This window comes from Trichogramma pretiosum, unplaced genomic scaffold (genome assembly GCF_000599845.2).
Source record: "Trichogramma pretiosum strain Unisexual culture from Peru unplaced genomic scaffold, Tpre_2.0 scaffold9, whole genome shotgun sequence".
Classification (NCBI taxonomy): Eukaryota; Metazoa; Arthropoda; class Insecta; order Hymenoptera; family Trichogrammatidae; genus Trichogramma; species Trichogramma pretiosum.
This window is the reverse complement of record NW_019641697.1, coordinates 154,219-167,558: the sequence shown is the minus strand read 5'-3', so window position 1 is coordinate 167,558 and position 13,340 is coordinate 154,219. Positions and strand designations below refer to the sequence as shown.

General features: G+C 34.6%; 1 protein-coding gene across 1 annotated transcript in view; it reads left to right on the top strand.

Moving 5' to 3' along the window:
* The window catches only part of LOC106651296 (dynein heavy chain 8, axonemal), a 170,198-nt gene that overhangs the window by 127,799 nt on the left and 29,059 nt on the right, over positions 1–13,340 (top strand). The window contains exons 31-34 of the mRNA XM_023462255.1: positions 4,572–4,787; positions 6,067–6,204; positions 10,846–11,142; positions 12,436–12,591. Of these exons, the coding sequence (XP_023318023.1) occupies positions 4,572–4,787; positions 6,067–6,204; positions 10,846–11,142; positions 12,436–12,591 (807 nt within the window). The remainder of the gene's footprint in view (positions 1–4,571; positions 4,788–6,066; positions 6,205–10,845; positions 11,143–12,435; positions 12,592–13,340) is intronic.

The following is a 13,340-nucleotide window of genomic DNA, read 5'->3' as shown; positions in this document are numbered from 1 at the left end:
CTATATGGGTTTTTGAGGATGCTGAATTCAAATCTAAAGTCAGATGACCTCTCAGACCTCACCTTCGAGGTCATTTGAAGGTCAAACATAATAAATTCGATATAAAAGTCCGAAAAACCTATTTTTTATGTTTCAAGGGTCGGTGAATTTGAATCAAAGTTCATTTCCACTATACTGACTAATTTTAAGCTTATTTCAAGATTGAATTAATGAAAAGAGGGCAAAACTTGATAAAATATTGTTAATTTTGCATGCCTGTTTACCTTTTTCTTTTATAACGCACCTTTTTTTCTTCAAACGATCGGCGTAAAGGTTGCCGTTTGCGTTTAGTTCCTCTACGTTGGCTCTCTCTCTTCAACATCCAGCAGTAATCAGCCATCATTGCAACATCCCATCTACCTTGATATCGCTGCTCCATATGTTTAATATCTTGATGGAATCGTTCTCCTTGTTCGTCGCTAAAATCACCGCAGTTTTTCGGGAACTCATCTGAATGGTTATGCAAGAAATGCAGTTTGTAAGACATATTACATTTCATTTCACCGAAATTGTTTATCATTGTTGATATTAAAACTTTGTAATCATCGCTTCTGCGATTACCTAGAAAATTTTCCACAACATTTTTGAAGCTATGCCATGCAGCTTTCTGAACCTCAGTCATCTTAGTTGGAAAATTGTCATCTTTCAGCATTTTTCTTATTTCTGGTCCATCGAATATTCCTTCTTTTAATTTGGCATCAGATTTAAAGGAAAATTTAGATTCTAAATATTTGTAACCATTCATCACTCTCACTCAAAGCTTTTACAAATTGTTTCATAATGTCCAATTTAATATGTAAAGGAGGTAGTAAAACTTTTCTAGGGTCTACTAACGAACTGTTAATAACATTATGATGTCCAGCTTCTAAAGAATTTCTCTCAGTCCACTTGTGGTCGGTGTAATGGTTTTTACGATCTCTGCTGTCCCACAAGCACTTGAAACATGGGTACTTTGTAAATCCAGATTGCTGTCCCATCAGCATACCAAAAACTTTCAAGCCCTTATTGCAATAATGTTGAAGGTCTAATGACAGAAATTAAATGTAATATTTATAAAACCGACGAATGGAGACTTTTTATTGATTCTTCGAAAAGGAGCTTAAAAGCTGTATTGTTGCATAATACTAATAAGTTTGCGTCTATTCCTATTGCTCACAGTACAACTATGAAAGAAACATATGGAAGTATGAAGATACTATTAGAGAGCATCAACTACCAAGAAAATAAATGGCTAATATGTGGGGACTTGAAAGTTTTAGGTATGCTGATGGGACAGCAATCTGGATTTACAAAGTACCCATGTTTCAAGTGCTTGTGGGATAGCAGAGATCGTAAAAACCATTACACCGACCATAAGTGGACTGAGAGAAATTCTTTAGAAGCTGGACATCATAATGTTATTAACAGTCCATTAGTAGACCCTAAAAAAGTTTTACTACCTCCTTTACATATTAAATTGGGCATTATGAAACAATTTGTAAAAGCTTTGAGCGAGAGCGATGAATGTTACAAATATTTAGAATCTAAATTTTCCTATAAATCTGATGCCAAATTAAAAGAAGGAATATTCGATGGACCAGAAATAAGAAAAATGCTGAAAGATGACAATTTTCCAACTAAGATGACTGAGGTTCAGAAAGCTGCATGGCATAGCTTCAAAAATGTTGTGGAAAATTTTCTAGGTAATCGCAGAAGCGATGATTACAAAGTTTTAATATCAACAATGATAAACAATTTCGGTGAAATGAAATGTAATATGTCTTACAAACTGCATTTCTTGCATAACCATTCAGATGAGTTCCCGAAAAACTGCGGTGATTTTAGCGACGAACAAGGAGAACGATTCCATCAAGATATTAAACATATGGAGCAGCGATATCAAGGTAGATGGGATGTTGCAATGATGGCTGATTACTGCTGGATGTTGAAGAGAGAGAGCCAACGTAGAGGAACTAAACGCAAACGGCAACCTTTACGCCGATCGTTTGAAGAAAAAAAGGTGCGTTATAAAAGAAAAAGGTAAACAGGCATGCAAAATTAACAATATTTTATCAAGTTTTGCCCTCTTTTCATTGATTTAATCTTGAAATAAGCTTAAAATTAGTCAGTATAGTGGAAATGAACTTTGATTCAAATTCACCGACCCTTGAAACATAAAAAATATGTTTTTCGGACTTTTATATCGAATTTATTATGTTTGACCTTCAAATGACCTCGAAGGTGAGGTCTGAAAGGTCATCTGACTTTAAATTTGAATTCAGCATCCTCAAAAACCCATAGAGGAGTTTTTTTCCAATTTTTTAACCTGTTTTTTATGATTTGACCTTCAAATGACCTCTAAATGACCTTTAGATATCAACATTGAGTCAAAATGACCTTGAATTTGAATTCAGCGACTCTCAAAACATAAAAAAATATATTTTTCGGATTTTTATATCGCATTTTCTAAGTTTGACCTTCAAATGACCTTGAAGGTAAGGTCGTAGAGGTCATCTGACTTCAGATTTGAATTCAGCATAATCAAAAACCTATGTAGGAATAGTTTCAGATTTCAAAACCTATTTTACATGATTTGACCTTTGAATGACCTTCAAATGACCTTAAATCGATCTGATGGCGAGAAACCGACGACGGATTCGGATTCAGCGACCCCAAAAACATAAAGTCTACTGGGTCCGGTCTCTGGAACTGAGCATTTTTTTTTTTTTGTGTGCCTGTGTTTTTATTATGTTATTAAAGCAATTTTTAGAATATCTTATAAATATTTTTTAATTACAAAGTTACAAAAATAACCCGATATTATAGTAATATTTAGCTTGTACATAGTAGAAAATGCCCATAATCTGACTCTGAGGCAATTGTACTAGCGAATATAGTTATTTTTGCTTGCGAATATGTTGATATTTAATATAGTATTTCTCTCCGTGTACATGTGGAAAATTGAATTATAATAGTACTTCGCGATCCAAGGGCTATAAGTAACACTTTACGGCATGACGTGGTTTTGGGCTCGAGCACAGCGAGAATCCTGATAGTCGTGCAGAAAATTATCTCCTGTGGCCTTAGGATCGTACTATATTTTATAGCATTGTGCTAAGTTCATATTTACACTGATAGACCTTTTAGCTAGCTGCTACTCTAGCTGAAGCCGCTGCAGCCCAAAAAGCGTTTCGGACGGTAGCCAACGTTTGCGGATGCCGCGGGTGAACATAGCGCCCACAGCGTCTTGTCGCCGACACGTACGAGCCTGCGTCTGCAGACGCATGTATCTACTGTACATACATGTATCTACTGTAGCCCAATCGCTCAATTTTTAATTTTCTGTACAAGTATCTAAATGCACCTAATAAAAATATGTGGTATGAGTTTTCGATAGCAAATTTTCTCAACTTTTCGTTAGTGAGGTCTTATTTCTCGATATTTATTATTTTACTCGAGATAATCATTAGGAAACCTTCAAAGTCGATTTTCTTTAAAACTTTATTTTCAAGATTTTTTTAAGCAATCTAGATCGAAAGAGCAAGGGATTTCCATCGAAAACTCGTGTCACTTATTTTTTCTGAATGCATTTGAGTATTTTTGTAGCGAGTTGGAAATTGAGCGATTAGACTAAACAATATTACGCAGCGACCACGCCAGTGTTAACTATAGCAGATAAGTATCAGTCAGCTTAGCTGTGGGCGCTACGCGCGCACACAGTCAGTGCGACGCTTGATTACGTCGATGAGCCGAGCGCTTGTAAATGCTCACCTCTTATTTACGTGGAAACGCGGCGCATCAATACACAGGAGTGCGGCTTGATTATAGAATTCTTGCCTCGAACTAAAAGGTCTATCAGTGTATACCTCCTTTTCTGAGTTATGTTACTCTTTCTGGTAATGCGGAGAGAGGTTATCGCACGAGTGCAGCGAGTGTGATAGGAGCGACGCGTTATCCAAAATGTATTAATTATGCCAATGAATAGCGTTTCTGAACCCAATAACTCCCAAACAAACGAAATTTTTCGTTCACGATCGATGCGATTTTTTTCTCTATGTTTTGGACCCTGAAAAGACTTCGCGCATACCTATTTTTATGTAAAATTTAATACCCTTTTCGAATCTGGAGTCAAATAACATTGTGAAAACACTCCAAAATAAAATAATTATTTATTAGTAATAGCATTCTACTGTTTCGCGCCCGTAGACTTCCAAACCTTTTAAATCGCTGCCCTCGTTTATATGCATTTTGTCAGAATCAATTATGAATTTAACAGTAGAATCATGAGGTATCATAATTATATTATATGCGAACTAAACATTCAATGATATGACCTGTCAATACTTCAATACACCCCCGTAGTCTAGACGTACAATCTCCTACAGCTTCGATTGCGAGCGTAGCTGTTAAGTGCAGTTTTTTTTGTTCTTTGATAGTTCTCAGACATCAATCATTTTTATTATTATGGAGATGACTAAATCTTAATAAAACTAACATTTAAATGTTTTATTTTTGCTAATTTAAAAATACTACAATAATAATATTTATTCTAGGTCATGTCTGATACAAGATTTCTGTATAACTTACAAAATTTTCCAAAAGATGATATAAATGCAGAAATCATAGACTTACTAATCCCGTATTTCTCATACCCTTCTTATTCTTATGAAGCAGCTAAAACAGCTTGTGGCAACGTTGCTGGGCTAATACAATGGACAATATCTATGGTATCTTTTTACAGTATTAACAGAGATGTTTTACCTTTGAAAGTAAGTATATATTTATTTTAAAAATATTATAGAATCGATGTGAATTAAATAATTTATAGTACTCTTACCAAAACCTACCTTTTTTGTCTCTGTTTTGCCCCGAAGGAGGAGGGGGACATTGTTAGGCATACTTTGATGAGAGGGAGAGAGAGAGATTAGAGCTTTTTTGTGTTTTTAAACTTGATGTGATTTTTCCCATATCATTTTATCTTTGAGTCTTCTTCTTACTGCATCAGTACAATCAAGTTATCCAGCGTACTAAATGCACTTTGAACAAGCTTAGGACACGGTACCCAAAAAAAATCTTTAATGGAAGAGTTTTCACCTGAATCATGCCTACGATTATTTCTTGTATGCTAAGATTTCTTTATTGTTATATCTCAAATATGAATTGCTCCAAGCTGTTGCTTGGATGCCATTTCACCGAACCAGTCATTTTTGAGCTAAAAGAAAGCGTCAGATTAGCTATTGACGAGTGAATTGTGTCAGTTTAGTGTTATTTGATTCATCAAAAGCGTTCGATACTATTCCGCATTGTAGATTGCTTTTACAGCTACGATAGATTGGGTTGTGATGATATATCAATTTGTTGGCGGACTATCTGAGCAGTTTGGCTGTAGGTAATGCTGATGAATCTCACTCTCAACCCTATCGCACTATATCCGGAGCTCCTCAAGCAAGTGAACTAGATCTACTCCCTTTCTCATATTGATGTTCCCACTGCTCCTTTAGCTCTCCTACTTTTTACCAACCTTGTCATAGTTCTTCATCGCAGTTTCACAACTCATCTTTGCTTCCTTCAATTAACACCATCATGAGCACTCCTATCAATAATACACTCGAGTTGCTAAATGCTATTACGGAACAGATTTTCAGGACGGGTGTCCTACATCGCAGATACACGTTCAGTCTTACATGAGAGACGACTGCGAGGTGTTCTCAGGTCTGCCGACCAATCTTTATCGGAAGGAGGGGAGGGCGGCAGTTGACGCGATATATAACTCCCGATATATAACACCCATATACATAACTCATTCGTTTATTCATAGACAAGCAGCTTGCACAGGACAAAATTGTTACAACCTTCTCGAAAAAATTCGTGGAATTTATTTCTGTTACGTTTAATTTAAAAATATACCTCTAAAACCTTTTTGAGCTTTCTTTGAAAAGGAACTTTATTTCGTTTTAATTTTGGAAAATATAAGCATATGTGAAATTTTTCAATTTGTATGATATTAAGTAATGCTCATTAACGTGAAATTTTATTTATTTACAATAGGCGAAGTTAGCATCTCTGCAGAACAAGCATGACAGAGCCAATAGAAATTTACAAATTGCAGAAAAATTGCTGAAAGCTAAAGATGAAGATTTAAAAAATGTAAAGAAAGAATATGATGTAGTTATGGATGAACGGCAAGTACGTATCTTTCATTGAATTTTTATCTCACAACAGTCGACATTTTTAAATAAAAGCGCTATAAGTTCGACAAAAACTTATTTCAAATATTCAATAATCATGTAATTCTTCAATTTAATTATAGTATTTTCCGATAAAAGTACCGGAAAGTATACCCTGTTACGTGAGTATCATACTCAATTATATTGGAAAATAATGTTAGCGCCTGCAGGGGGCAGCAAATCCAATATGTCTGCCCTAACCGAGGAAATTTACATTGGAGTATAGGGCACACTTGAGTTTTTTTACATAAAAAATGTTAACTGGAGACGCAATTGCGAAGAGCTGGAAGAAAATCGACGGCGCTGATTTAAGAGGACACATCCTCGTTTATACCTATAAATGAAAAACATGAAAATTAAGGATTACTATTAAAATTTTTTGTTTCTGATGTAAAAATATGTTTTTACAGGTCCTTTTACAACAAAAAATATGTCTGTAGTTCCTTTTATTATTAAAATTCATCCAGGATTCATATATATTGACTTGTGATTTTTAAGTCCTTGACCGCATGATTTTGAATGCAACAGTTATTCAATTATATTCCTTTAGATCTCAAAAGTTTTGTACTTAAATTCTTTTCCACTTAAGGGCCAGGCATACACACTCTGTCGGTAACGACCGCGCTTCGATACTGAAATATTTTGTCCTCGTTTTACTCAGCGAATAATGAATCAATCATCTTGAAATTTTCTCACAACATTCAAGAGGTCAATACAATTATGCCTCTGGTCTTGTTTTTTCGATCAATGAAAAAAAAAAATCAAGACTGGAAAATTTTTGTCCTCGTTTTTCTCCCTCAAAAATGAATGAAATCGAGTGAAAATTGACCAGAATGTTTATAAGGGCTCTAGAAATATGCCTCTACTCGGGTTTTCGCGAAAAACATAACGTAACTATTGATTTTAAGGTTTATAGTACTTTTACTATACAAAAAACAGCCCTATTTCGTCCCCGTTTTTCTCCTTCAATAATGAACGGAATCGAGTGAAAATTTACCAGAATGTTTATTACTGTTCTCAAAATAGGCCTCTACTCATATTTTTGCGATAATGCAACACAATTGTTAATAATTATTAGGTTTCGGTGGCATGAAAATGTCAGAAAAACTCGACAGTCGTTTCACACGTGAGGCTCATAGATGGCGCAGCGAAAGAATAATATTAGGTATTTGACATTTACATTGCTTCTGCTTCACGAAAGTTTGGTTAAGTTTACTATGTCAGAGTTGTGAAGGTAGATGAAAAAGAACAACAAAAAACCTTTTATAAAGCCAGTGCCACAAACTCAATTTTTTCGTTTTACCAAACATAAAGAAGCAGCATTCAGGTGGTTTTCATTAGTGTAAAAATAGTGATTCATTTAAAAAAGCATCGTCATCAGTGAGAGACTGCATTGTAATTTATAAGAAATCTTATTCTTTTTTATGTCAAGACTATGGTGAAAACTTTTGTGATCTGTAAAACTATGGATAAAGTTCATTTCATAGCTCATGCCAATTCAAAAGTTATACGTTACATATGTGACACTTATTTTTCAAGAGGATATCACTTGTATATGCAATGCAATAATCAGGATGTCATAAAGAACTGTCTTAAAAGAAAAAAGTTATAGGTTTGCAGTAAAGCGTTAAATTGTAAGGATAATCTCAAAGATCATATGAGAAGACTTACTGATTGTAAAACAAAATGTCGAAGAATCCATAATCAGAAGTATAAACAATCTTTAACAACTTAGAGGATTATACAAACATATTATGCGATGCTATACTTTTTGTTTATTTAACTTACAAAATAAGTAAAGAGGTTGATAAGTCAAATCAATTAATCTTAAAATTCTCATTTTTCTTAATGGGTCAACTTATTACCAAAGTATCTAGCCTATGCTAACGTACATTATAAAAGGGAAATTATAACCCAATTTTGTTTCTATGTTTTACATATGATCACAGCGCCATCTGTGAGAAATTTTTAATTTAATTTTTTTACATGCCGGTAATGAAAATACCACGGGTCACACCGGTATTTGTCTGCGTGTATGTCCGGCCCTTAAGTGTAGCAGAATTTCAAGAAATGGCTTGGAATTTTTTTTTCATATAAAAGTACAAAGAAAATGACAAAAATAACTATTTTAATAACGCTTATTGTTATGTTTGGAGTTAAGTAGATTAAATAAATAACTAAATAAAAAATCTGCTACACTTAAGTGGAAAAGAATTTAATTACAAAACTTTTGAGATCTAAAGAAATATAATTGAATAACTGTTGCATTCAAAATCATGTGGTCAAAGACTTAAAAATCACAAGTCAATATATATGAATCCTGGATGAATTTTAATAATAAAAGGAACTACAGACATATTTTTTGTTGTAAAAGGACCTGTAAAAACATATTTTTACATCAGAAACAAAAAATTTTAATATTAATCCTTAATTTTCATGTTTTTGCATTTATAGGTATAAACACAGGTGTGTCCCCTTAAGAGTTCCATCGACAAAGTAGGTAGCGGAACGAAACAGCAATCTCAAGTTTTCCCTCGAACCAAAAACAATGATTCTGTTGCACTGTGGATCACGATCATCGTCAGAGAATGAATCGTAGAGTAAAAACATCGCTCCTGCTTTTGTCAAATTTTCCCGGAACATCATGTAGATCTTCAAGCACTCGCGGATTAGACTGCATAGTAACGTGCAAAAAAGGTCTAAAAATGGATGTTTTTGGTGATTTTAGGCATTTTGGGCCCATTATATACCTTTTTTGCACGTTTTTCGACATACATTGTTGTCTACATTGAGTTAAACTTTAAGACGCATTACGAAACTTTATCGGGCAGTAGTTAACATCTTTAGGAAGCTTTTTACATAGCTTTGGAAATGAAAGTCCGGTTCGAACTCGATTAGATTTCTTGTTTTTTTTTCAAGTTTTTTGCAATTTCCACTCTTCTAGGTAGCTCCAATCACTTTGGCATACTTTTTTTCTGAAAATTTGGACAATTGACAAAAAAAAGCTTATGGGCACTTTTATTTTTGAATCATTCTACTTTAATTTAGGAATTATTTGAATATTTGTGATTTTTCATGAATTTCGAAAAAACGCTAAAATGGCCAACTTTCGGCCTCTGAAAAAGTGTCATAGAAGGTCCCAATTTTTATAAAATTTTTTGGGACAAATCGGACATCAAATGCAACAAGTTTTTCATATTTGCAGAAAAAAAATTTTTTGGCCATTCGACTTCACAGAGAATCGGCCATATGTAAGCATGAATATGTGTGTATATCAAAAGATTTTTTTTCTTTTGGTACTTAATAGCATTAGAACTTTTTGGATAGTGGTGCTTAATAAAAGTTAGACTTTCGGCGTGGGCCTTATGGATTCATACTTTTGTACGGCAACCTATTTCATGAACTTCTTGTACCATATTCACTTCATTCTCAAAGTAAAGACACTCCACTGGTGATTCATTTGATTTAATATTTTCACTTCGATTTTCATAATCCTTAGTTTCACTCTCTTGTAAAGGTGAGATTAGGTAGTGGCTTATAATGATAAGTCGTAAAAATTCGGTAACAAGTATTTATCGATTTATTGATAAACTCAGAATTAATTATTTACAAAAAAAGCAAATAAATGTTGTAGCAAACAAAATGATTTGTGTAGAGCAAAAAGAATAGAAAATAAAGAAAAGCAATAACTTTGTTTAGGCAATTAACAACAAGTATGCAACAAAAGATTATTATTTGCAATTAGTATTAGCCATCTAGCAAAAACAGTTAGCGGTAGCCAAGCAAGAAGGTGACGGGCAAAGCGGACACGGGTGCGTCGAGTTAACTTTTGGTTGGATAGGTACCTGTAACAAAGTGAGTGTCGGTTCGTATAAGTCTCTATCCACGGTATAAATGTCACACATAAACAGCCCCGGGTCGCTCGCTTTGGCCACAGCTGAATCTGCCTTACCGCTGCGAGTTGCCGGCTTATATGCGGGCGCCAGCGGTGGGGGCCGTGCGTTGCCTACCAACGCGAGTATATGAGTGGGGCCTAAAGCGGCGCGCTCGTCTGCTCCGCGGCTCGCTCAGCTGATCGCGTAGCAGACGAGTGTTTGTGCGGCCACATACGTGGTCGTCACAGCCTCTATCAACTGCAATGTTGATCTTGCATTTGATCTTGAATACAACCTCTAAGCTACAGCAAACCGAAAATCGATTCTTCATACCCCGATTTTTTATTAAGAAATATTTTTTGATTTTTTTATCATTTTTTTTTATATTTTGAACTTCAAATAATCTTAAAACTGATCAAACAATGCAATTTAAAAGATTAATAAAGAGCATCAGATAAAAGGACGTTTGCAACAATATCTTCAATTGTTATCGAATTGCTAATCTATGAATTGAGTTTCATTGATCATTAATTTCTTAAATTCAACTTATTATTGATATCTACTGCGGTTGCTTTTCTGACAATTTTGATGGTGTTTTCTACTTTGAAGAATTAAATTATTAGATTCTGTTGGTTTTAAGATCTCTTTTAAACGCTTTTGCAAAAACGAACTATTATATTCAATGATAAACAAATTACACAAACTTGATTGGTTTATTTTTTTAGGGTATTATTGATCAAGCTCAGCTATGTCAAGCGAAAATGGATGCGGCACGATCAATGATAAATGGCTTGTCTGGTGAACGTTCACGGTGGGTTCATAAGTTAACGGTTTTCAAATCAGAAACAGAAAATTTGGTCGGAGACGCTATCATTTTAACGGGATTTCTCTCATACTGTGGATCCTTCAATCAAGAATTCCGTAGCATTTTACAAAAAAAATGGTTCAATTGCATCCAATTAAGATTTATTCCGATGTCACCACACATTAATATCATTGAATCATTAACGAATTCTGCAACAGTAAGTTCAATTGGTTTAATCTTGCCTTATTAATCTTGTTCTTTAAAATCCAAATAAATTAATTATCTTTGAAATAAAAAAAAAACCGTTGCCAATACATTGGCAAAGAGCTTCTTCAAAAAAAATTATTACGCTACTTTCATTTATAAATGCTATGAAAAAACTAATTTTTGCTGCTCCTCTTTCAAAATTACAACTCTTATTTTCCAAAAACCATTGAAACTGTATAAAATATATAATTTGATTTTAGTAAACAAAACATTCTTATTTTTACGATATGTAATGCTCCATTGATCATTTACCAAAACGCATACATATTGGGATGCACTTTTATCGCGTCACGAGCTTTCTAGGCGAGCGTGCGTGAGCATACGCGTTCCAAAGTGTAGAGGTGAATGATTTATGTCTTCGCGCGTCCCTCTACTCCGACCCAATAAATTTATACCGAAGCGAGGGTGATTTCTTTGTATTGAGAATTCGTCACGGGATATGTGATTTAATGCAAATTAACAGTGAATATCAGTTTAATTTAAAGTCGTTATATAACTATTTATTGAACCATCTATGAAATGAACAGATTTAATTCTTAAAGAACAGTACTCATTTAAATATCACTACTTTACGGAGACCTCTTGAACGGAAGTAGCTAGCTCACTGCTTACTTCATAGTACAAAGCTTGGTCAGCTTTGCTTTTCTACTAATTTTGAGCTTCTTATTGTACGCGGTGCGTACTTACTTAAATCACCGCTACCTAACGAGACTTTTCTCGTGATTGTTATCCGTCATATTACAATCTATAGAAATTTTTGAGATATTTTGCTACCTGTCTTAGAAAACATAGTTTAGAGAAATACGCGTTTAAAGTTTGAGTATGCAAATTATTAATGCGAAATTCCATTTTCGCTTAAAAAGACGAATTCAGTTTTTTGACTATAACTTAAAAAAAATTAAGTTTTTGGTCGAGCTTGATGAAAACCTCCCCTTATGATATAATCTACGTATGCCAGACTGAAGGTCAACTATTTAAAAGTTTCAAACATCAAAGTTTGGTTTTGAGGTTTTCATACACAATTTAATGTACAAAAATAGGGAAAAGCAGTTCGCTTATAAAAAAAGAGGGATCTGTAAATTTTGATATTGAGCCCCGAGGCCACTGTTTTTTGTGAATCATACAAAAATTGGTCTTTAGATTATTATTTTGTTTCGGTATTTTTAGTACTTTGTCACACATACAGTCACATTTATAAAAATATTATCAATTTATCATTCTTATGATGATTGAAACATTGCAGATTGGGGAGTGGCATTTGCAAGGGTTACCAAATGATGACCTTTCAGTTCAAAATGGAATAATTGTTACAAAAGCCTTAAGATATCCATTGCTGATTGACCCACAGTTACAAGGAAAGATGTGGATTCTTAACAAAGAGAAAGATTTCAATTTGCAGGTATCCAAACTGTTTCAACTTTTCATGATTTTAAATAATAATTTTTTTAATAAAACTGGTGTAGCGATGACTAGCTTAAGAAATGGGAGGGAGATATACTTAATTTTGAATAGAAGAACTATTACATGAAGCTTTGTGATAAGCTCCAGAGAAACCTTTTAAACCAGACATCGTATTTAATTCACGTAATCCTTTATTACACCCAAAAGTGTGTGTATTTTTTTTTTTTTTTTTGACGTGGGCAAAGTGAACTCTGCAGCCAGTGGCCCTTCAAAACGAGTATTCCACTGGAAACCGTTGTTAAAAATTACTTCAGTGGGGACTCTAGAGCTTCTCTGCTACATTTGTGTCTTTTGCGTACATCCCCCGTCCACCTTACGGCGATTAGGGGTTCGGGAACCAGAAGCGTCCTCTTCTTCTTACAGCATTGTCCGGATTATTTTTACATCTCTTGCGCCTCTTGCCTCAGTCTGGTGACGATTGCCTGCGGTCTCGAGCATGAGCCTGACGATGTTTTCCGGTTCGATTTCTTCTTGGAGGATTTGTTGAAGTCCCTCCCTCTCTTCGTGGAATCGCGGGCAGCGAAAGAAAATATGCTCCGCGTCTTCTATTGTGATAAAGCAGGCTGGGCAGAGTGCGCTAAGGGTGTTATCGTAGCGCTGGCTATGGATTTTGAAGTAGCCATGCTCGGACAGGAGTTGCGTGAGATAGTAGTCCACTTCTCCATGTCCCCTCTCTACCCATTCTGT